A 26,109-nucleotide genomic window follows, 5' to 3' on the forward strand; every position below is an offset into this window, starting at 1 on the left:
AGCTTTTAGCCTGTTGATGTGGTAGGTACGGTCATGAACACCTGCTCGATCCAGGGCCATAGTGTAGTCAGTATTGCCACATTTCTTGGTAATGGTGAATGGACCCGCCCACATGGCTTGCAGCTTGTTTTTCCATACCGGTACTAGTACTAGGACCTTCTGTCTACAGGCAAATTCTCAGGGTCGGGCAGTGCGGTCGTAACATCGGTTTTGCCTTTCTTGAGCCACTTCTAAATTCCCGTGGGCTAACACCATGTGGTGCCTCATCCTTTCCCTAAACTTTTGAACATAGTCCAGTATGGGAACTCTCTCGTACCAGCTCTAGGGGCCCTCGTACCTTTCGGCCGTACATCAATTCGAAGGGGGGAGAACCCAGTGGAGTCCTGCGGCACCTCCCGGTAAGCAAAAAGGAGCTGCTGCAGGTTTTTCTCGAACTCCCCCCCCTCGGACTCTACATAACAGCTAATAATCTGCTTAAGCGTTCCGTTGAAGCACTCACACAATCCATTTGTTTCAGGATGGTAAGGGGTGGTGCGCATGGGGCGAACTCCATGTTTCTCCCACAGGGTCTGAATTAGTGCAATTTCTGCAATGCTCTGCCACATGCACACACGCACACAATGCTCTGCCACACGCACTCAATGCTCTGCACGCCCGCACACAATGCTCTGCATGCACACCCGCAATTCTCAGCCACACACCCGCACGCACGCAATGCTCTGCAAGCCTGCACCCAATCCTCTGCACGCCTGCACGCAATTCTCTGCATGCACGCCTGCAATGCTCTGCCACATGCCCGCCCACAAACAATGCTCTGCACACCCGCATGCAATACTTTGCATGCCCGTACGCAATGCTCTGCATGCACGCAATGCTCTGCATGTACGAACGCAATGCTCTGCATGCACACATGCCCACACGCAATGCTCTGCATGCATGCACACTGGCACGCAATGCTCTGCATGCATGCCCACTTGCAATGCTCTGCACACCCACACGCAATGCTCTGCATGCACGCACGCCCACATGGAATGCTCTGCATGCATGCACGCGATGCTCTGCGTGCGTGCACGCCCGCATGGAATGGTCTGCATGCATGCACATCCGCAAGGGGGAGAGGGTAGCAGCAGCAGCACGGGGGGAGAGCAAGGGGGTGTCATTGGAAACGGTAACAGTGGCGGTGGGGGGAGGGGCACCAGTACGATACTCACCCAGGCCGAACAGGTGACAGGGGGAAAGTGCAGCACACAGCATACTCTGTGAGCTGCACAAAGATGGCCCCGATATCTACTCTGCTGTGATCTGGACTGCCCAGGGGGCGCGTCCAGGTCACAGCAGGGAGCTCTCCTGTATTAAGTGTAGGGTCGTGGTGCGACCATCAGAGTGAATGCGCAGACTGAGGGCTGCCATAAAGGAGGTGAGTAACTGTTGTTACTCATAGCAAATCCAAGATGGCAGCCCACAGTGCTTCAGTAAAACTAGAATTAAATAAAAACTAAATAAACAGTGAATTTATTTTTGTATTAAAAATACTTGATTTCATAATCACTATTATTAATACAAAAATAAAAAACACGACACCTTCCCTTTAAGGGAAACAGGCGGGAAAAAGCCGCGGGGTGACCAGCCTGTCCAACAGGTCTCTGTGCGACTTGGTCCTTGGCGGAAATTAAAGTATGTTTTTCTCTGAAATGCCACACCATTTCAGAATCAGACATACCTAGCTGAGATTTTCCAGACGATGGCTGATATATGTTGCTCATGGATCGGGCAGCATGTATCAGCTGTCAGGTTCCCTTTAGGGGTGGGCTGAGTGGCTGAAAATTAGTTCCAATCTTTGGTTGTTTTAGTGTAAAATTCATACATTTCTTCATGTTCCACTCAGATTAATGGGAAAATTAAAAAAATATTTGCAATAAATTTGGTGCAACATATGGCTTATGGCCCCATGATATGTGGCTCACTCTAAAGGCCGCTGTACACGCTGCAACATCGCTCAAGCGATCTCGTTGGGGTCACGGAATTTGTGACGCACATCCGGTTGCTTTAGCGATGCCGTTGCGTGTAACACCTATGAGCGATTTTGCATCGTTGCAAAAACGTGCAAAATCGCTCATCGGTGACATGGGGGTCAATTCTCTAATATCGTTGCTGCAGCAGTAACAAAGTTGTTCCTCGTTCCTGCGGCAGCACACATCGGTACGTGTGACACCGCAGGAACGAGAAACCTCACCTTACCTGCCTCCCGCCCGCAATGCGGAAGGAAGTAGGTGGGTGGGATGTTCGTCCCGTTCATCTCCGCCCCTCCATTTCTATTGGGCGGCGGTTCAGTGACGCAGCTGTGATGTCGCTGTGACGCAGAATGAACCGCCCCCTTAGAAAGGAGGTGTTTCGCCGGTCACAGCGACATCGCAGCGCAGGTAAGTAGTGTGACGGGTCTGGGCGATGTTGTGCGCCACGGACAGCAATTTGCCCATGTCGCACAACTGATGGGGGCGGGTACCCATGCTAGCGATATCGGTACCGATATCACAGCGTGTAAAGTGGCCTTTATTTTCCAGCCTGGTGGATCAGCACCAGGTTTAGCAAACAGCTATGAAGAGAAGATCTTCAAATGAGGACTTTTGTGATTAGTCCTGCACAAAAAAAGCAGATCTGTATGTGATTGAGTGATACTTCCAGTTATAGGGGTGCATAAATCTGAATGTAATGGTGTGGTGTGAATGCGTGAGGAGACAATATTGAAAGGGATTAAGGTAGGAACCCCTGGATGTAAATCTACTGCCTCAGTGTGACAGCTCTTCATTGTCATTATACTAACGTGGTTCTTAAGGTAAGAAAGGTTGGGCACCACTGTCTTACGTAATACCATATTTTTAGTCCTCAGCCTAGCTATAATCAGCTGTTGCCACAAGATGGCAGATTTGCTTTGCCAGGGTCTTCAGAGTTGTGGAGGCTCCTTGCGCCTGCACACAGCTGTAGATAATAAATTAGGGTCGTAAGCATGGGACTTAGGTCTACTATTTTCAAAATGGCCTATTGGAAAACCAGACAAATCGTTTATACAAACCCTTCATGATGTAGTTACCAGGATTCATCTCAATATAGAGCTTATATCACCATCATGAATATTACTGTATTATATATGAAACGTAAGTCACACAGTGACAAATAGGGAGAGAGAGCAGTACTGTAAATGTTGGCATCCTCTAAGTTTTGCACATCACTCCATTTCCGCATCAATGTACTGTACTTGCTTAGCAAAGTTTTGGGTTCACTGACCACCTGAGGTTTTCTGTGTATCGGCTGTTAATGTTTTGTCATACTCCATACCTCTATCTTCTGCCATGTGGTCAGTTGGTGCCTTAAAACTTACTCTAATTCCTTGCCGCCATCAGACTGTGCACTTGTCATTGCATTGTCTTATCACAGATCTGAACTTGTCATTTTAAGGACAAACAATTTCATTGGAAATAACTATGAGCAGCATGTCTTCAGAGCTGGTGAGTGTACTATATAATACTTATGTAAAATGTACGGCTCCTACATCCCATTTATCTGATCTTAATGGGTACATTCTTAATATTCAATCAGATTCCTGAAATGACGGACAACCTCCTCTCTATTCTTCTATTCTTGAATCTGTATTCTTACATTGAGTCTTGTTTGTAGGTCCTGCAAGGTGATGGCCTGATAGCTAGCCATGATGTTGCCTTTACTATTCTGCCTATTTGATTTGATTGGAATACTGTTCTGCAATATGGGCATATTAAGAGTGATATCATATTGCAGCAGTGTGTCATTGTCATCAGTATAGCAGAAGTATTATATTATATTATTATTAATTATTATAATTATTATATTAAGTATTATATTAGTATTAGTTTGTATTAACGCTGAGGGTTTTTTTTTTTAAAGCTTTTGGAGCAGAAACAAGAACCTGAGCGAAAACTTTCCAAATCCTCCTCAAAAACTCTAAACTGAAAAAATTGAGGCTTCTGCTCTGGTTCCGCTCCAAAAACACAATAATACCCTTACTAATCTGAAAAACTTGAGCTACTTTTATAGGGGGTAAAATTGAACTACATGGGACATCCTCTTACCAAAACAAATGTTATACTGATTAATTACTAATGCATCTATATTTTTTACAGATTTTGTAATGTATCTTTTTACATCCACATATCGGGGGAAAGTATTGCATGCTTAGTTTTTCAAATAGACAGTTATTGTGTACACCTGTATAATTAATACATAGTACGTATATAGTGACATAGGCTCTATATTAGAACACACTGCGTTTGTCCCCATTGTTGGTACACTCAGGAGGCACGTGCCTGACAGTGGCCACAGTCAAGATAGATGTCTAGGCATCCGTCTACCATAACATCTAATGTAAGAACCTGTAAGCAGCAGTCTTTTGTGCCTTCCTATGCAGTAAAGCAAATGGCATATAGGCACATATAAGCCAGTTATTAGAGGCTGAGAGAACATGCTTTTGTCCTTCATCTGGTGAGCTATGTCCTATAGGAATGTTACAGCACATGTTTGGATAACCTTCCAACATATATTGTGGGCTACGAGCACAGACACAGTGTGCACCTAGCCTTACCGACTGAAAACGTTGTACCATACTATTAATGAAGATTATGGCTCTATAAAAGCTGCCTGTAGATACTTTCCCATATCAGTATATTGGTCAGTTTTTGCATAAGGATTTATATGACAAAAATATTCAAACTCTATTCATTATCGTTTTTTCAGTTCAGTATGTACGTTTTCTCTTGCATCAGAATCCGTGCAGATTTGCTCTAGATTTCACCCTATAAAATTGACGTGTTATATCTTCAGCACAGATCAAGTTCCTAAGGGACATTATTTGCATTGTGTGGATGAGATTTGAACCATTTTATCCTCTTTGCTGCTTCAGTAATCTACTGCGGATTATGCAATTGAGAGAGAAAACCTGCAGTAAATCTGAAATGTAGGAACAAGCCTAAATACTAATGTGCGGCAGTGACTTATCACTGTATCTCCAGAGTATCATAGTATTACAATCTTCTCTTCTTCCTCTTCTGCCAGGTGCAGCACCGGAACCTGTTCCTGCTGATATTTGTGTTGGGCATTGGCGGTACATTTCAATATGGTTATCACATGTCAGTGCTTAATTCCCCTTCTCCGGTGAGAACAATCATCTTTTTTCATATTTGTCTGGTATAAACTTTACTCCACTAGTGCAATAATGAATGATTTTCTTCTAAGTTTCCACCTATCTATTAATTTGCTGTGGCGTTAGGCTGTTATATCAAGCAGATATTACAGAACTTTGTCAGTTTATGTCCTAAATTCAGTCATAATTGTCCATGTTCAGTTATAGTGCATGTGTGGCGCCCCTGAGGCTTCAGTCACCACAGAGTATTGCACCCAACATTGGATGTAATGCTAAACCCGGTTCCTGAGAAGGTCAGTCCCGGTTTCACCACATCACACACTCAAATACACACCAGGTTGCCATGTTCCCACTTGGGACTGGGCTAGGGTCGGGTAATAAAGGGGTCGCCAACAGAGTGGAATTTATAGAATGCCACTAGCTTAGGACCTGGGAGGGGGGAGGTGCAGCCAGCAGGGGGAGTCAGGAGCCAACACAACAATTAGGAGTTTTTCCAGCAGGACAGGAAGGGAGCAGTCACATCTCAGAGATGCTACAGTGGGAAGGAGGAGAAAGTTCACACGGTTGCCGTGGCGAGAGTGGATCGGCTCCCCTCGGAACTGACGCCACACAGGGTGGCAGGACCCTAGGGAAGATCATACTTCATGTTGGTTTTCCAGAATCTGCCTGGACGGGGAAAGTTTTAAGCTTACTTGACCACACAGCACCCGACAGCACAGTGCCATATAGGATCAGGGGTCTCGCTTCAAGCCGGACCCCAGATCGGAACCACTGCACCTGCAGATAGGGACAAGAGTACATCTCGTGAAACCCAGGGTCCCCTCGTAGCTTCAAGCCAAGGGATCCACAGACAGGCGTTACAAGGAGAAAGCCATCGAACACCAAACTGGACTGATCTCTAAAGGGATTTGGATTTGACGGAGCCCATCATAGTAAGTGACCGGTATTACCTGGGTGAGCGGCACCGTAAAGTGAGTAAACAACCTGGAACCACAGCTATAGACTCTGACTCTTTATTACCCGTACTGCCGCTCCCCGCCGCCATCACTATTTCCCTCATCATCCTCCCTAGGGCCCGCTCTACCTATGGAGAGTGATACCATCCCTGGCTACTATTACCATCTGCCCCGGAAAACAGTGACAGCAGCGGCGGCCCATTCACTGGCCGCATACCATAGGTGACGTCATTACATCTATCCTACTACTACCCCCATCTTCCCTCCCCAGCCATCTTCTGTATGCCTCGGTCAACGGAGTCGGGCTAGGCCGCCCATGACGATGACAGTCGACGGCCCGGCGACGAGTAGGTTAAATGCACCTGCCCCGTGGGGCGCTACACATGTATACTTACAAAAATCGATGTACAGTTTAATATAGTCTGTATGAAGTCTTGTGACGTTTTGTATACATTCGCAACATTACTTATTTTGTACAGATCTGAGTTACAGTTTCTTTTATCCCCCAGAATTGAATTTACAATTTTGCTAGTTTCTATTGGAAACAGTTAACAAGATAGTTGAGAACATATCCTTAAAAGGATTTTACCAACTTTGCACATTACAACGTATATATATAGGATAGGAGATAACTTATTGATCACTGGAAATCCGATCCCAGTAAGGCCATGTGCACACTTAGTGTTTAATGATGCGGGTTTTTTTGTGCAGTTTTCACAAATCTACATACCTATCCATATGCCAGCAAAGTCAATGAGAATTTTGAAGTATTTTCTCCTTGCAGATTTGGTTGCAGAAAAAATCTGAACAATGTTAATTCTTGGTGCATTTTTGCCTAAGTTTTTCAGCCCTTCCATCCATTGATTTCATTATGAAAACATATGATAAAAAAAGCACCGTAAATGCGGCAAAAATGCAACTCCTTTTGTGTGCGTTTTCTGCCAGAAGATGCAGACAATTTCTGCACGAAATACTCCGCTACTCCACTACATTCATTGTTTAAAACCTTTCTGACATGTAACATAAATTTACATTACACGTTGAGTGTGGATATATAGAGCGGGCTCAGGAGGTGAGCTCGCACTATACTTGGTGCAGGCTGTGTTATGTAGTTGCTTCTAACAGAGATAGCTCAAATTGACTGTCTTTCGGGCAATGTTCGTGGTAGTCCAGCAGTTCTTAAACCGGTTCCATGGGCAGACTTACCACTTAGTCACTCTGTCTACCAGATCCCAAGGGTTGCCCTGTCCTTCACCCTTTAACAGGGATTTGGACTCATACAGGGACCTCTGAGTTTGGGCCACTGGAGTTGCCATAGCCACCCGTTGCTGGCCAATGGAGTGAGCTGGAAGACGGTAATCAGGAAGCTGTGTCAAAACTAGTAGGCCCCAAACATGAACAGAATCACAAAACAGTGGTAAAAATGCAGGTTGATGTCTGACAACAGGAATACAATTAGCCCAGGCAAGGGTTGAAAACATTCTTCTGAAACTGAGCAAGATTGAAGAGACCCTGTCGGCAGGATTTTGCAAAATAAAGTACAGACAGGGCCATATTGGTATTATTGCACTGATTAAAATGATATTTGGGGTGAAAAAATCCGCTTTGTAGATTTTGTGTAATGAGTATTTGACGTTTCCTTGCAATCAGAATTCGTGAATTGGGGCGGGCCTGTGAGGCAAGACTGTAGGTAGGGTCTTCAGCTCTTCAACAGCTCCTCTGCTGTACATGGTGTCTTAATCTTCTTCCTTTAATTTTTGCACAGGCACCATCCTACCTGTGGGTGGCGCTTGCACACACTAATCTCTTGGGAGTCTTCAGGAAAATGGCACCATTGGCAGCTCTTGCACAGATTATTCTCCCAGCAGTCTTCAGTAAAATGGCACCTGTGGCAGCACATGTGCAGATTGCCATCTTGGCTTGTCATTGAGCCGACATCTAAAGCTGTGCATTCGCCACCATCTGGAACCATTTTCCTGAAGACTTTTAGGAGATCATTCTGCGCAAAACTTCAAATTTATACCAGAAAGACAAGTTAAACCAGAAAAACAGCAGAGGTAGTGGACAGTTTGTGGCATATCCAAAGATCCTACCAAAAGTCCCGGCCCACAGGCCCACCTCAATACAAGAAGCTATGAATATAAAAAAATTTCAAACACTCATTACACAAAATCTACAAATCAGATTTCTTCACCCCAGGTATCATTTTAATCAGTATGACTTCACCAATATGGCCCTTTTTGTACTTAAGTTCACAAAATCCTACTGACAGGTTCCATTTAACTATAATTAGCAGTGGATAGCAGGATTTTAAACTGCAATTGGTTAATTTCCAATCTACTTTGAGCTAATGAGAGGAAACTAGCTGTGGTGGTTTCTACCATACACAGTATAAGGCCCCCTTCACACGCACGTGCCTCCGGTACGTGTTAGGTCCGTTTCCTCATGTACCGGGACACGGGCATACGTAGACCCATTAAAATCAATGGGTCTGCGCACACGTGCGTGTGCTGCCGTGGACCGTGTGTACGTGTGGAGCATACGTGTGTCCGTGTGCTCCACACGTCAACATGTCCGTTTTTCTCCGGCATCACGGGTGTCACACGGAATGCAAACGGATCACGGAGGTGTTCCGTGTGACATGCGCCGGAGAAAACACAAGTGTTTGAGAAAAAAAAACAAATCTTTTACTCACCTTCTCCAGCACTGCTGTCACTTGCTGCCGACCGCCGCTCATTATGCTCATTGCATATTCACTTCACTGCGGCCGGAAACAGCAGCAGCAGGGAGTCTGCAGGACCGGAGACCGAAGATCAGCACCACGGACAGCGACGCCAGGGACAGGTGAGGAGAAAGTTCCCATTCTCCGTGTGTTATCACAGATAACACACGAAGAACACACGTGTGCCATAAACACGGCTCACGGAGGGCAAAACGCACTTCTGGCACGTCCGTGAAAAACGTCTAACACATAGAGAGGGAATCTTGCTCGTCATTTTATAGCACACAAAGACAATCAAAAGTACCATGAACGATATTATACAGCAGTGCTGAGCTGTCTGAATGTGAGTAAACTCTGGGGTCAGGTAAAATACTTGTTATAAAGTCTACACTATTTTTCTATGTATCCATCTGCCTGTTTCCTCTCCCTGCTCCTCACTGTGGAGATCGGCAGTCACATGCTGACCAGACTCACCCCTATTTCTTGAGAGAAGCACAGGAGTCTGACTACAAGATCTGACTAGCCAGGTTTTATTTGTTGTCTGTTACCATGGAGATGTACAGGTATGAATTAGGTCCTTTAGGCACAAAAAATGAATGGTGACTAGTTAAAGTATTGCACAGTATTTTATAATACATTGAAGATTAAAAACAAAAAATGTGGAGAAAGTAGTGAGCGCTAGGAGATTTGAATTGTGACACCAGCAAGTCTGGACTATAATTTCTATTAATTCCATCTTCCAGAACAAACTGTACTGATCTCATGTGTTGTCTCTATACATCAGTTTATCAAACAGTTCATCAATGACACATTGTTAAGAAGACACGGGACTAGAATCACTGATGGATCACTTACATTGATCTGGTCTTTGGTGGTATCTATATTCAGCATCGGTGGGCTAATAGGATCCACTGCTTCAGGCTACCTAACGGGAAGGTTTGGGAAGTAAGTGAATGTGGATCTTGTTAAAATCCAACTGAAACTGAGCGTTTGCATATTTTATTGTGTTTTATTTGTTTTCTACTTACATTTGTATTTTATCTCTTGTTTCATGACTGTCCTATAATTACAATCATCTAATCTAGACTATCTGATAAACTGCCCAGTCATTTCCCAGTAATAGCTATTGAAACAAATGTATTTATTGCTTTTATTGTTTAGTAAATTCATTTTCAGCTACTCTGCTTCCTCCTCTGAACTGTAGAGATGACAGCACCAGAAATAGTACAGGACTCTATCATAACTAGACTTTACATTTTCGCAAAATAGACACGTTTTACAGTTAGCTGTTTATGAACTAAAATTACCTGAATTCTTTCTTTACTAATATTGTAGATACTGTATATACAAATATAAGCACAATCTTGAACTGATCGAGCCAGAAAAGAGAATATAAGTCTCATCCACTTCAGATGGCATGTTACTTCCAAGCCAGAAAAGAATAGGAGTCTCATCCGCCTCAGATGGCACATTCCTTCTGAGTCAGAAAAAGCGTAGGAGGCTCATCTGCCTTAGAGGGCACGTCACTTCCATGCCAAAAGAGAGAGTAAGGCCCGCTTTACACGCTGCAATGTATCTTACAATGTGTCGGCGGGGTCACATCTTAAGTGACACACATCCGGCATTGTAAGTACATTGCAGTGTGTGACAGGTACGTGCGATTGCGATTGAACGTTAAAACGTTCAACGCATACACATCGCACCTTTCTCTAGAATTGCATGTCAGATTGTTCATCGTACCCAGGGTAGCACACATTGCAGTGTCTGACACCCCGGGAACGATGAACATATCTTACCTACGTCCTGCGGCTCCCGGCCCACAATGCGGAAGGAAGGAGGTGGGCGGGATGTTTACGTCCCGCTCATCTCCGCCCCTCCGCTTCTATTGGCCGTCTGCCACGTGACGTCAATGTGACGCCGAACGTCCCTCCCACTCCAGGAAGAGGAGGTTCGCCGCCCACATCGAGGTCATATGGAAGGTAAGTACGTGTGACGGGGGTTAATCGTATGTGCGGCACGTTCAACAAATTGAACGTGCCACACATAATATGGGGGTGTTGCAAATCGCATACGATATCGTATGCGAAATTGCAACGTGTAAAGCAGGCTTAAGAGTCTCATCCGCCTCAGATGGCAAGTCACTTCCAAGTCAGAAAAAAGTGTAGGAGTCTCATCTGCCTCAGAGGGCATGTCACTTCTGGGCCAGAAGAGAGAGTAGGAGTCTCATCCGCCTCATATGGCAAGTCCCTTCCGAGACAGAAAAGAGAAAAAGAGTCTCATCCGCTTCAGATGGCATATTACTTCCAAGACAGAAAAGAGAGTAGGAGTCTCATCCGCCTCAGAAGGCACGTCACTTCCGGGCCAGAAGAGAGAGTAGGAGTCTCATCCGCCTCAAATGGAAAGTCACTTCTGAACTAGAAAAGAGAGTAGGAGTCTCATCCGCCTCAGAGGGCACGTCACATCCGGGCCAGAAACAAAGAGTAGGAGTCTCTAATCCATCTCAGATGGCAAGTCACTTTCGAGCCAGAAAAGGGAGTAGAAGTCATAACCGCCTCAGATAGCATGTAACTGCTGCAGCTAAACAGTGTTCCCTGAAATTAGTAAAATCTAATCACACTATGTTCATATTTATAGTTTTATAATATACTATTGTCCATATTTCTCTTATAGGAAGAAGTGTCAAATGTGTATTGCCGTGCTGCCATTGGTCAGTGCTGTTCTTATGGGCCTCAGTCAGACTGTTGACCGGATTGAAATGATTGTAGCTGCACGATTCCTCTCTGGGTTCTATTCAGGTTTGTGCCAAATAATTTATTACAAATAAGATTGCCGTTTCAGAATATCTGTAAAAGCGTCATAGATTTTCCCCAAGTAGAAAGGAAGCATTAATAAGGAGAATATTTAAAGAGACTATGTCAGCAGGTTTTTGCTACCTCATCTGAGAGTAACTTGATGTAGGCAAAGAGATCCTGAATCCAACAATCTATCACTTAGATTACTGGCTACAGCTGTTCTGACACAATTAGAATTTTTTAGGTTTAGTCATGTAGCATAGCAAGACAGCCATCCCTGAATTCTCTGTGTTAACCCTTGCAGCATGCTGTCTTCAACTTACATAACAAAAACCTGCTGACTGATTCCGTTTAAAGTCAAAATCTAAAATGTCCAGTCTTTTTGCTGTAGAAACATCTGATACAAGTCATTTTTCTGGGAAATTACAGAAAATGTTTTCATTTACTACAACTAATATGGCGCATTCACAACAATAATGATTGTTACTATGCACCAAAACTATTTTCATAGTAACTTTATTAACATTTCAGTACTACTCTATGGGCTTATATATTTAAATAATTTCTTGCCAATGTAGCATAACCATTAATTCTCCACATATTGGGAATATATTTCTGGCAATCTAGTATTTAGAAAATCTAAAGGGGAAATCTAAGGGGGATGTTCTCTTTCAATTAAATTTCTCGCTCTTGCTACAGTTAGCAATAACAAAACAAACCAAACTATACTCACCTTCCCGGGGTCCTCTGGCGAGTCTCACTTTCACAGTGCTGCAGCCAATCAGTGAGAATGGAAAGCCCCATTCTGGACCGCGAAGCTCACTGATTAGCTGCTGCATTGTCGTCCATACGTCAGTACTGCAGCCAATGTCAGACACTGGGAATCGCATCGGCAGACATGCCGGTTTGCCTGGAGAAACTAAGCACAGCTCGTTTTTTTTTTCATGGCAAACAGCAGCCAGGGGAGAAATTTAATTGAAAGACAACCCTTTAAGGAGGACATATTATCTTCATGACTGTTTTAGCCTTTTTGTGCCACACTCTTCTTAAAGTGAATTTGTCAAAAGAATTTCACCCCCCAAACTATTTATATGTTCATGTGGGTCTTTCAAAGACAAATCCAGCAATACTTTTAGATGGCCAAAGCGTTCCTCTGTTCATGATAAATCAGTGTTTCAATGGATATACAAATGCGGCTGAATAGCTTTCATGGTGTGGAAGTTCTTGTCAGTCCTCTGTCATTCCAGCTCTATTCCCCACCCAGCACATTCTCCTTTTCCTGATCCATCTCCTTTTTGCTTGAAGCAACATAGCGAAGGAGCTGTTAGGTAAAGGGAATCTGACAGCAGGTTTTTGCTATAGAATTTGAAAGCAACATAATGTAGGGGCAGAGAGCCTAATTCTAGAGATGCATCACGTACTGGTCTGCTTAGTGTACTTTTGTTAGAACCCTTAGGGGTACTTTGCACGCTGCGACATCGCTAGCTGATTATAGCGATACCGAGCGCGATAGTACCCGCCACCGTCGCACATGCGATATCTTGTGATAGTTGCCGTAGCGAACATTATCGCTATGGCAACTTCACACGCATTTACCTGCCCTTCGATGTTGCTCTGGCCGGCGACCCGCCTCCTTCCTAAGGGGGTGGGTCATGCGGCGTCACAGCGACGTCACACGGCAGGCGGTCAATAGAAGCAGAGGGGCGGAGATGAGCGGGACGTAAACATCCCGCCCACCTCCTTCCTTCCGCATAGCCGGTGGAGGCAGGTAAGGAGATGTTCCTCGCTCCTGCAGCTTCACACACAGCGATGTGTGCTGCCGCAGGAACGAGGAACAACATCGTATCTCCTATTGGTGCGACATTATGAAAATGACCGACACTACACAGATCACCGATTTTCGACGCTTTTGCGATCGTTTATCGGCGCATCTAGGCTTTACATGTTGCGACATCGTTACCGGCGCCGGATGTGCGTCACTTTCAATTTGACCCCGACGATATCGCAGTAGCGATGTCGCAGCATGCAAAGTACCCCTTAGTTTCACTGCTGTAGATATAGCAGTGCTCAAATTGCTGAGCTATGAATAATCCCACCTACACCACTGACTGGCAGATTTCTGTGTACTGTACATTGTGCATTGTGAGCCAGCTGCAAATTAGTAGTGTGGCGGGGGTTGCACAGATTAGCTGGTCTAGCCTACATGTGAGATGTAGTGCTGTAGTAATAATCTCCTGTTGATAAAATACCGATTGTATTGAAATTACAGTACACAGCCTAATAAATTACATATCCCTGGAATCAGGGCCTCATCGACTCCATTATTCAGATTAAATAGCAAAAACCTTCTGACAGATTCCCTGTAAGCAGGAGAAGGAGGCGCTGGGAAGATAAAAGTGCTGGAGTGACAGAGGCTTCAGATCTACAGACTCATTTATGTAACAATTCAATCACTGATTTCTAAGGAATTAAAAAAATGGACTGGCCATGTATATATATTGTTGGATTTGACTTTGAAAGAACTACACGTGCATATAAAGATCTCGGTGGTGAAACACTATTGACAGATTTCCTTTAAGTACAATTGTAAGCGCAAGGAACCTGGTGGATCACCCAGGGAAAATCCATTATAAAAATGGATACAAAAATTCCATTCCAGTGCTTTTAAAAATTTCATATCTTTATTGGTATATCAATCCGTAAAAATAGAAAAAGTGCAAACAGACTGGAGCACAAGTATTCCAGACAAAGTCCCATCTTCCTGTGCATTTTGTACACTGTTGGTACTTACTCAGGGCTCAAGAGCGCCATAGGACTTAGTAATAATTGTGTTATGGGTTGATTTTTTTGCACCTTTTCTGTTTTTATGCACCAATCTACTAATAAGGAAGATATGAAGCTTTTTGTAAGCACTGGAATGTGATTTGTTATCCATCCTTACAACATATATGCAAATCACTGGTTAGACTAATTTCGCATATGCCATTTAGTACAATCATTCATGGTGATGAGAGAAGATGTCATTGACTCAATAGACAACAGCCATTGTAGTTCTGTGCCCAATGGGTTAAGTGATGTTATTTAGGATGAAAAACTTACTGTCTTTTGTCTCTTTCCTTTTAGGTTTGGGAATTAATGTTCATGCCCAGTATGTCGGTGAAACTGCCCCTCGCAAGCTGCGAGGTTTCATCAATGCCACCGGACCCTTATTTGTAACTCTGGGCAAACTTTGTGGACAGATTGTAGGACTCAAGTAAGCACTGATAAAAAGCATGCACATCATAGTAATGCTCAGTTCAGGCTGCTTTGGGCCTACACTGTACCTCTGTGCACCCCAATTTTATCTGGAGATATAGAGACACATCCAAATAAAATCCATGAGAAGTGTGGCAATGGCATGTTCCTTTAATTTAATGAAGAGTATGGTACCCCGCAGAAGGAGAATACGGCACTGTACGGAGGGCTTCCAGGTCTATATTATTTACCCACATGAACTCCATGTATCACCATACACAGTTGTATTCGTAATTAATATATTCATAATAACCAGGAGTGATCAGTTTATTTACTTTTCATATAATGTGCTTTTGTCTCAAAACAGAGAGATATTTGGTACAGAATCCTTGTGGCCTCAAGTTCTGCTCTGTAGCGGCATTTCATCCCTTGTTCAGCTGGTTGCTCTGCCCTTTTTCCCGGAATCTCCACCCTACTTGCTCCTAGTAAAAGGTGACAAGGAAGGCTGCCTAAAAGGTATTTCAACACTGCTTGCAGTTGCAATTAAGAGGAAAAATTAGAAAAAATTGTTAGCAAATAGCAAGGAAAAAAGTAAGTTGATTTTTATACACCGTGTGCAGAATTATTAGGCAAGTTGTATTTTAGAGGATTTTTTTTTATTATTGATCAACAACTAAGTTCTCAATCAACCCAAAACACTCATAAATATCAAAGCTTAATATTTTTGGAAGTTGGAGTTGGGCTTATTTTAGATTTGGCTATCTTAGGAGGATATCTGTTTGTACAGGTAATTATTACTGTGCAGAATTATTAGGCAACTTAATAAAAACCAAATATATTCCCATCTCACTTGTTTGTTTTTACCAGGTAAACCAATATAACTGCACACAATTTAGAAATAAACATTTCTGACATGCAAAAACAAAACCCCAAAAAATTAGTGACCAATATAGCCTACCATCCATAGATTCTGTCAGTTGCTTGATCTGTTTACGATCAACATTGCGTACAGCAGCCACCACAACCTCCCAGACACTGTTCCGAGAGGTGTACTGTTTTCCCTCCCTGTAGATCTCATATTTTATGAGGGACCACAGGTTCTCTATGGGGTTCAGATCAGGTGAACAAGGGGGCCATGTCATTATTTTTTCATCTTTTAGACCTTTACTGGCCTCTCTAAATGTTTTCAAATCTGTGAGACTTCAAATTGTACATATGATACTTCAAATCCAATATCATCTATAAATCATGTAGTGGTTACATGTGGGATTTTCATAGTGTAAAATTCACACTTGAACATACCCATAGGTTGTTTTTTTTAGCACTTTAGGCCTCTTTCGCAAAAGCATATTTGTATTTTATTAATTTTACATGTGGATGAGCGGTGTATAGCCATGTGGCACACTACCACAATGTGGGAACAAAGTCTAACATTTCTTCTTTTTTTGTCAAGCTCTGAAACAGTTGTGGGGAGATAGAGATCACCAACCAGTTATTGATGAAATGCTGAAAGAGCAAAATACCCAAAAGACAGGAAAACGCATGGGTGTCTTGGAGCTATTAAAGGACCACTCCAATCGTTATCAACTCCTTACGATGATTGGCTTAATCTTGAGTCTTCAACTGAGTGGCGCTAATGCAGTTGAGTGTCATTTTGAAACCATCAAATTCATAGCATAAAAAAAGGAGAAATTAAATTTGTCCATGAAAGAAGACGTAGCCTGTAGACTTACAGCCCATCATTTGACTGCATTTTTTCGTTACCATAAAAGAAGTATTAAACTTGTGGCCTTAATCTGGCCATGTGCACACTAAGTATTTAGTGAGTTTATTACCTCGGGATTTGTAGCCACGAGGTTGTTCCTCGTTCCTGCGGCAGCACACATCGCTCCGTGTGACACCGCAGGAATGAGGAAGCTCTCCTACCTGCCTCCCGGCCGCTATGCGTTAGGAAGGAGGTGGGCGGGATGTTACGTCCCGCTCAGCTCCGCCCCTCTGCTGCTATTGGGCGGCCGCTCAGTGACGTCGCTGTGACGTCGCACGGACCGCCCCCTTAGAAAGGAGGCGGTTCGCTGGTCACAGCGAAGTCGCCGGGCAGGTAAGTATGTGTGACGGGTCTGGCCGATGTTGTGCGGCACGGGCAGCGATTTGCCCGTGTCGCGCAACAGATGGGGGCGGGTACCTTAGTGTGTAAAGCCCGCTTAAGGCTGTTTTGCATCATGTCTATAGGTCTATGCAAATGTCATTTACACAAAAGGCAGCTGCAGAAATTTCTGCAACAATTCTGCATGTGAATGTATCCTGAGGCTGCGTGTCAGAACAAAATCGGCAATGCAGATCTATGCTTCCATGAAAAAATCAGACTACACTTGGATGCCATCCATGTATAGTGTGATTTTCACGGATTATTAGGCTATGTTCACACATGCATGTGCTTTTCATTGGTTTTAAGCAAAACCATGTACTGTAGACAAATGACACACCAAACACAGGAAAAAACGATGTTTTTTTTACTGCCAAGAGATCAGCTTTTTCAGCAGAAAAAAAGTCAGCAAAAACGCATTGTGTGAACATAGTCTAACATAGGAAAATAGTAGAGAAACTTTTTGTTCCCCACATACAAGAAAACTTATGAAACTCAGGCCACACTCTGATAAAACTTGGATGAAACTGATCAAAATCGCTGATAAAACGTTGTCAGTTTTTCTTGTTCATGAAAAAAATTGACGTCTGCGTGAGCCCTTATGATTGTACTGGGGAAGCCTCTCCTATATAACCATTTCGTATTTGTTGGATTGTCCACATAGTGGCAATGATGCAAAGTCTAGGCCTAGATATAACTAAATTGTGTCTCCTTTTGCTCCACTTACTGAATATCTTCTAAATTATGAATTAACAGATTTACTTCTATGCATATGACGTGTTTCATGAGGCCGGCTTCCCTGAGGACCAGATTCCATACGTTTCTTTAGGAGTTGGTGCTTTTGAGTTTGTTTCTGCTATGATCTGTGTAAGTCTTTTCGTCAGTCATATGTTGCTCCTTTGTATTTGCTGACCAGCCCGTATATGAATGATTTCATGTACTGTTTAGCAGAATATATTATATTGTATATACTTGTTTTGCTTTTTAAAGATCTGCTAAAGATGAATTTATACATCCGAGTTTAAAGGTTTGTTTTCTGTAACTTTAACATCGCTTAAAGTGAGCTAAGGGAGTCTAAGCAGCTTAAAAAAGTTAAAGAATACAGCAGGACTCTTCATCAAGGAAAGCAGACACCCCCAAAAAACGCAAACACTCCTCCCCTCCACCCCCAAAAAAAGAAAACAAATCACTCACAAGACCACAAACAATTACAGTTGGCAAGTGCCGATTGTGGATGGGCTCTCACACAGAGATTTGCATTGCTGTCAGGTCCCTTGCTATTCCAGCTGCATTTCACTGCAGCTCTCACAAACAGATCGGGTACAAGTATCACTCCGCACGAGCGATACTTCTTCTATTCACCAGGGGGAGCCAATTGCTGTAGAATACAAGGGGACCTGACTGCAACGCAGATTTGTATGTGAGAGACCATTCACTTGCCAACTCCCAACTCTTTGGGGTCTGGTAAATGCAATTTTTTTAGTGGGTCTCTGCTTTCTCTTAGGGGTAAACTTAACAGAACATACTGAATAATAAATGTAAGCAAGTAATTTAAACCTTTGTAAATATGGTATATACCCACCACTATAGGACTGGTTCTATACTACGTGAATAGCAGATCAGATAAGAAAATGTGCATCTGAACCAGATTGACACAAAATGTTGATGTTCCAGAATGTGATGATATTATTATACTGTATTTAAATAAATATTGATTTTTTTGTTAAAGATTAAATGTGGATTGTTGTTCACGGGTAAATATAAGACATCCCCTGAAAATAAGCCCCAGTGCATCTTTTGGAGAAAAAAATAATATAAGACCCTGTCTTATTTTCGGAGAAACACAGTATATTTGTATTCTGTCCATTCAACAACACTTGTGTAGTCGTGCAGATTGTATCAGATATAGAATTGCCAATACTTGCCACAACGCAGAAACCATACTGTTATAGTAAATGTGACTCGCCCACCCCAGGGCTATGGGACACCCGATGCCGGGCCGGACAATCCGGGGGTAGTCAGTGGTGGTGGGGCCCGACTCCGTGGCCCTAGTGGGTGTCAGTTAAATATGGCTTGATGAATAAAGTTTGTGTTCGTGACGCCACCTGTGGTATGCGGCTATTAAGCCGCCGCTGCTGTATGAGGCCTCCGGGGTGATGGAATGGCAGCAGTGGTGGTACTGCTCCCCACAGGTGGAGCGGTACCCCGGGGCACTGTTGGTGCTCGTGAGAGTCTATGGTGTGATGTGTGAATAATACGGTGCAGGGCCGACAGGCAGTGAAAGAAACAGGCACAAACAGTAGTCTCTTTACCTTCTCCTCTTTTACTTGGCAGAAGTTTAGTCCAGGGAGACCGTCACAGATGGTAAAGATGATCCGGCCGGCCTGGAAGTGCCTGGGGGTGATCTCTTTGGCCAGTTGAATATGAGGCCTGCTCCCTGATCTTTCCTTTTCTTCTATAGGACCCTGCACTCTGAATTTAGCAATGGCCCTCTTGCTGCTGGGACTAGTGGTTCGTCCCTTTTTCTGTGTGGTAGGCTGCGCAGGCCCTCTCTGGTACTTCTCTGCAGGAGTCCACACCGGGCCCTTGGGATGCAGCTGTACCTTCAGATTGCTTCTGGGCAAGGGGGGCTTGCAGCTCTCCTGCCCTCCGGATTCGGCCACCAGGGAAGGATTTTATACCCTGGCAACCACAGACTCCGATGTCTGAGTCTCTTCTGTGCCTCTCTGCAAATCTTGCTTCACTGGGCCAAGCTACTCCAGCTCCAGGCCCCAGTTCCACAAGACAGCACTACTCTGCGTCTGCTTGCTCTGACTTCTCTCTACAGACTGACCACTAACTCCTCCCTCAGGCCAGACTTAGGGAATGCTCCCTGGAACTCCAGGTTCAGAGCTCCCCCTGCTGGTCTGAGGGAGAACTGCGCTGGATGTTAAACTTACTGGCCAATAGACCCCCCAATTACCTCCAGGCTCAGCATTAACCCTTTGGAGGGGCAATGCTGTTGTGGCGACCAGGTCCTGGGGCGCCACGAATGCATATAGTACTTATATTCAGAGCATGCCTTTAGACCAGGGGTGGGGAACCTCCGGCCCGCGGGCTGTATACGGCCCGTGACGACTTTTTATGCGGCCCCCAGGCACATTCCCGGGGAACGCTGTGCTATTGCGGCAGCAGCACTTTTCCCGGGCTGCTGGCCCTTTAAATCCCACTGCCTGATGCCCTGAGGGTAGATGCTAGAATGTACGGGCTCTCTCCAGATCCTGACTTCCAGGACCTGACTGCAGCCCATACATTCTAGGCTTAACCCCGGCCTGTGCTAGTGTGCTCTGGTGGGCGGGGTAAACAGCACGCTGCGATAAGGTCACACAAGAGCTGCAGCAGATTTTCCAGCCTCCCGGACCTGTGCTATGTCTGTGTGTGACTCCCCCTCCCCCTCACTGTGAGTACTCAACCCATCGCTGCCCCCCCCCGCTCAGTGCTGTGTACCCCTAGAACTGTGTACCCCCTAATGCTGTGTGTACCCCCTAATGCTGTGTACCCCCCAGTGCTGTGTACCTCCTAGTACAGTGTGTACCCTCTAATGCTGTGTGTACCCCCTAATGCTTTGTGTCCTCCCCAGTGCTGTGTACCCCCTAATGCAGTGTGTACCCCCTAAGGCAGTGTGTACCCCCCTAATGCAGTGTGTACCCCCTAATGCAGTGTGTACCCCAGTGCTCTGTACCCCCTAGTACAGTGTGTACCCCCTAATGCAGTGTGTACCCCCTAATGCTGTGTACCCCCCAGTGCTGTGTACCCCCTCAGCGCTGTGTAACTCCCCCCCACTGCTGTCCGTGCCCCACTAGTGCTGTTTGTACCCCCTGGGTGATATCTATGCCCCCCAGTGCTGTCCGCACCACCTAATGCTGTCCATGCTGCCACTAGTGCTGTCCATGCCACGGTCAGTGCTGTCTGTGCCCCCCTTATGCTGTCCGTGCTCCCCAGTGCTGTGTGCCACCCCTCAGTACTGTGTACCCCCCATTGCTCTGAACTTGCTACTGCTGTCTGTACTCTCCCACTGCTGTCTATGCCCCCTGTCCGTGCCCTCCTGTTGATGTCTATGCTGCCCCAGACCTGTCTGTGTCTCCCTAGTGATGCCACCTAGTGTAGTCCGTGCTGCCACCTAGTACAGTCCGTGCTGCCACCTAGTGCAGTCCGTGCTGCCACCTAGTGCAGTCCGTGCTGCCACTTAGTGCAGTCCGTGCTGCCACTAAGTGCTGTCCTTGTCCCCAGTCATATCTGTGCCACCGCCAGGGCTGTCTGTGCCACTGCCAGGGCTGTCCATGCCCCCCTACTGATGTGTATGCCCCAGCCCCTCCTGTAATGTATACACCCCAGCCCCCTTGTGATGTATATGCTCCAGCCCCTCCTGTGATGTGTACTCCCAATGTCTCCTGTAAGTTATGCGCCCCAGCACCTCATGTGATGTGTACTCCCAATGTCTCCTGTAAGTTATGCGCCCCAGCCCCTCCTGTGATGTGTACTCCCAGTGTCTCCCGTAATTTATGCGCCCCAGCCCCTCCTGTGATATGTACTCCCAGTGTCTCCTTTACGTTATGCGCCCCAGCCCCTCCTGTGATGTGTACTCCCAGTGTCTCCTGTAAGTTATGCGCCCCAGACCCTCCTGTGATGTGTACTCCCAGTGTCTCCTGTGAGTTATGCGCCCCAGCCCCTCCTGTGATGTGTACTCCCAGTGTCTCCTGTAAGTTATGTGCCCCAGCCCCTCCTGTGATGTATATGCCTCAGCGCCTCCTGTTATGTGTACTCCCAGTGTCTCCTGTAATTTATGTGCCCCAGCCCCCCCTGTGATATGTACTCCCAGTGTCTCCTGTAATTTATGCGCCCCAGCCCCTCCTGTGATGTATATGCCCCAGCCCCTCCTGTGATGTATATGCCCCCAACATCTCCAGACCGAGACAAACCTGGAAAAGCAGCTGTGAGAAACAAGATGATCAATATCACCGAACATCACAGCCGCACCAAAGAGAAGCAGCGCCTGCCTCCACAGTAGGGGTGAGCTAATTAATCGTTTGACCAAATATAGCAGGGTTATTTTTCAAGTTGATAATGTTGTGCGGCCCCCAAAGGTTAGTAGAAAATTCCAAATGGCCCCCGGCAGTAAAAAGGTTCCCCACCCCTGCTTTAGACAATATGTATGATACAGCCATTGCTGGAAACTTTATGCTTTTGCAAGTATAATTGCATGTTTTTCTTCTCGTAGAGTCTCCTGATTGACCGCTTTGGAAGAAGAGTTCTACTGTTGGGAGGCTATAGTCTTATGGCTCTGACCCTAGGGCTTCTGACTGTGACACTTGCAATGCAGGTAGATACTGTTTTAGGGGATATTCTTAAACACTCTCATGAAGTCTTATAATAAGTCATTTAAAGAGTATCTATCATTTTATCTGAGTTCTGGGTCTGAGATTCCTTCAATTGCCCAAAAAACGCTTGTCATCTCAGTGCTCATCCATAAGTGCTAAGCTCCTGCATGTGTAACTGCACATAACAATACAAGACATGGCTTCTGAGAAAATCTATCAGCCTGTACACAGAGGGCTCATACACTTTCTATTGGGCTCATTTACCACTCTGTGCAAGTGCTAATGCCGAAGCAGAACAGAGCAGCTTTTTGAGCAACAGTGTCTCAGGACCCAGACTCCCATTGATTGACTGGAAGGCATTAGATATTGGGATGGAGTCACACTTGTGTGTGACAAGTATGAGGATCGCATCGCTTAGACTGGCCAGTTTCTCTCCTGACAGAAAAGGCTTAGCTTCATGTATTTCTAAGCAGCTGAAATGCTCCCGGCAGGACAGCCGTCGACCGGAGCCAGTAATGCGATGTGATCCTCCCGCGAGTCACATGCTAGTGGGACTCCAGTCATAAAGGGAGTCTTTCATCCTAAATCACTAAGTAGTGACATCTTCTCGTTAAGTCGGAGGTAAAATCATCTTTTAATGTTTTCAATCAGCAACTAATCAATTATTTCCACTACAGAATAGTGTTGAACAAAAACTCTTTTTGGCCTTGTATTTTAGGAAAAATTCTCGTGGATGCCATATTGCAGTGTCAGCCTCACCTTTACCTTCATCTTTCTGTATGGAGCTGGGCCAGGTAAGTGGTTGGACATTGTTGGACTTGCAGTAAGATACTGCATATATCATGTTTTTCTATTTCGTAAATCTGACTCCCGTTATTTACAGCTGGAGCCACAATATCTACGTGTGTGGAAATCTTTGCACAGGCCCCTCGTGTTCCTGCCTTTGTCATCTCAGGAGTTTTCAGCTGGGTAGGGCTCTATATCCTGGGCATGATTTTCCCATATATTGTGGTAAGTTCGAACTCATATACTAAGTTTATACCGAGCTCCTTTTTCCGGCTTCTATTTACACACAGCAAATTATATTACCAATATTTTCACATAGTATTAAACAGCCAGTACAGATATGATTAATATTGAGCAAGATTCTGTATCTCCTCCTTCCCTTCTTTGATTGACAGCTCTGGCTTCATAGCGCCATAGAAGGGAGGAGATAGACAGAAAACAAGCAGATGGGAAGGTGCGCTTAAATGATTGCTCCGCCATGATGCACCGAGTGTCTGTACTTGGTTTGACCAGTCATCTTTTAAAGGTCTTGTTGTTCTTCAGTAATAAATAATTGTAGAAATGTAGACAACCTTCTCAACCTCAAGTTGTAAAAGTAGATCCTGAGCTTTAGCCGACTTACACAGGGATGTAATGCACTGAAACCTAGCAAAAATAACTAAATTCAGTTTATTAACAAAATGTACAATCTTTCTGCTGTTTGCAAAAATTCAATAAAACCAGAACAATTTAAAGAGCTCAACACAACTAATATAACAATTAATTGACATGTTGCCTACAGTAATGGCACACAAGAAAAAAGTAATAATAAATGATATATAGCATGTATAGCGTAAAGTTACACATGCCAAAAAATGTCATTGCACATGCAAAATTAGCAAGGATCAGCACAGTACAATGCTATGCATTGTAAGAAAGACACTGCTCATATAGCCAAAAGTTGAATAAAGATTATTGCTTTTCTATTACAAAGTTTATATAAAAACAGGTTATTGGGATTTTAGGTGATATATCAACATATATTATATACGCTATATATGGGTAGCTCAGTGGTTGACATTGTTTTCAGCAGTTTACTTTTGCACCAGATTACTAAGAAACTGGGGAAAAAAAAGTACATTTTCCATGTAGAATGGAAAAGTGTAGAAGCAATGTTGCTGAAATTGTTGACACTTGGTCGGATTTCACGATCCAGAATTTTCAGGCAGAAAATCTGTTGCACATTCCAGTACCAGTATTGTGGATGGTATTTTGCGAAATCTCATCCACACATTGCAAGAGAAATCTGCAGTGAAAAATCAGTTTGTGCTACAAGTGTAAAATTTGCCTCAGGTCTAGTTATATTTTGGGTTATCATTATGGACGTCTCCTTTTGCAATACATTTCCACAAAAAAATCCACATTACAATCTGTTTGGATTAGTGCGGCTCTGCAGTTGGAGACTTTACTGCGGAATTTCCACCACAGCTTCAGTCAACAATTTCCGCGTAGCTGGACCCTAAAAACTGACATATCACTGATCTTTGACTTCCATTGAGTAACATCTTCCTAAACGCTCATCATATTGTCTTGGGTTTTATCTTCTAGGAGACTCTACAGCATTTCTGCTTCCTTCTCTTCCTATCGGTTATCATCATTTCAGGAACTGTTATATATTTTTTTGTTCCTGAAACTAAGGGGAAAAGCATAGCAGATATTTCTCAGGAATTCAATAATCTGAAATTCAGGAGGAAACGTATGAAGCCAAAAGCTGATGGCGTACTGTGCAGCAGACTTTAAGACAATGAGAAAACACCCAGAAGATGCCCTGTATATAAAGCTAATGTCATTGCAGGCATATAAGAGTGACTGGATACAATGCAAATGAAAGATAGAGGCTACAAGTGACCAGAGGAGACAAAGAAGACCAGGCTGTAGAGAGCTCTGACAGCTCCAGGTGGTCAGCATTGATGTCCGTCCCATTCACTTTGTAAGGGTAAGGTCAGACTGTGCATCTGCTGCTTGTTATGTGGTATCACGGCTGAAGCTCCGCCTATGGTGGGCTAATGGTGGCACGATTGTGAAACAAAATTGTGCCACAATTGGCCATCTCTATGGGCTGAGCTTCCTCCGTGTGTGGCCGGCTGCAACGTCTCGCCTTGCCTTGAATGCAAGGTTAGAAAGATCCAGGTTTGTAAGACTGTAATATATCTGAACACTATGTAGTACACAAGCTTGATTATATCTAATAGCAGTGTATACATTCATGTTATTGGATGAAGGCTGAATGGTTTATACCACAAGTTAAAAGTTTCAAGCTGTTTCTGAACTTCAGTCAACATTAATGTATTGATCTGTTCCAAGCTTTGTAGCTGTGTTATATATAAGTATACTCTCCGACCATGGGCTGGATGAATCAGAGACCTGCTCCTATATTGCTTCTATTTATTTTTCACTCAGAATCATTTCAGAGAAAACCTACTTTAGAATAGAACGATGGAACTAGGATGACTAGAACAAGTAGTCCTCTCCCAACGACGGACAGTTCTGAGTAGACTGCTGAGACCCCAAGAAATCTATAACTGATCGTCCCATGTAATAAAAAACCACACTCAGGTGTATAAAACATAACTCTCTTTATCTGGAGATTTAATAACCAAATCTTTTAGTGGATGGTGGTCGGTTTCAGCCCAAAATATTAAAATACAACCACTGAAATAAACCGCAGTAAACCAGTACAAAGCGTTATGCTGCAGCCGAACTCCAGGCACAGGTAGCTTTTGTACCAAAAATCATGAGAATTGTTGAATTGACCGGTACTGTGACTTAATACAACATTCTGAAAGCCAAGACCAGTACAAATCATTGTGTCACAGCCGGACTTCCGCCGCATGTAAGCTTTCGTACCAAAACCATCAACGCTGACAAAGGCAGGGAGAGTGGGACAGCTGCCTCCGGGTCCCACAAAGT

The 26,109-nt window shown here is 44.3% G+C and overlaps 1 protein-coding gene across 1 annotated transcript; it reads left to right on the top strand.

Moving 5' to 3' along the window:
• Positions 1 to 3,479: 3,479 nt before the first annotated feature.
• Positions 3,480 to 24,939, top strand: LOC142298886 (solute carrier family 2, facilitated glucose transporter member 9-like). The gene is made up of 12 exons (XM_075341797.1): positions 3,480 to 3,503; positions 5,083 to 5,181; positions 9,633 to 9,793; positions 11,519 to 11,643; positions 14,764 to 14,893; positions 15,242 to 15,390; positions 16,328 to 16,515; positions 17,774 to 17,884; positions 22,275 to 22,376; positions 23,093 to 23,168; positions 23,258 to 23,385; positions 24,748 to 24,939. The coding sequence occupies exons 1-12, from the start codon at positions 3,480 to 3,482 to the stop codon at positions 24,937 to 24,939; spliced, it is 1,485 nt and encodes a 494-aa protein (XP_075197912.1).
• Positions 24,940 to 26,109: the final 1,170 nt, after the last annotated feature.

Source organism: Anomaloglossus baeobatrachus, chromosome 1, assembly GCF_048569485.1.
Source record: "Anomaloglossus baeobatrachus isolate aAnoBae1 chromosome 1, aAnoBae1.hap1, whole genome shotgun sequence".
Lineage (NCBI taxonomy): Eukaryota > Metazoa > Chordata > Amphibia > Anura > Aromobatidae > Anomaloglossus > Anomaloglossus baeobatrachus.

Coding starts and splice junctions, on each gene's coding strand:
- LOC142298886 (XM_075341797.1), top strand. CDS start 3,480: ATGAGCAGCATGTCTTCAGAGCTG. Junction 16,516..17,773: donor AACTGAGTGGCGCTAATGCA/GTTGAGTGTCAT, acceptor ATGAATTAACAG/ATTTACTTCTATGCATATGA. Junction 23,169..23,257: donor TCTGTATGGAGCTGGGCCAG/GTAAGTGGTTGG, acceptor CGTTATTTACAG/CTGGAGCCACAATATCTACG.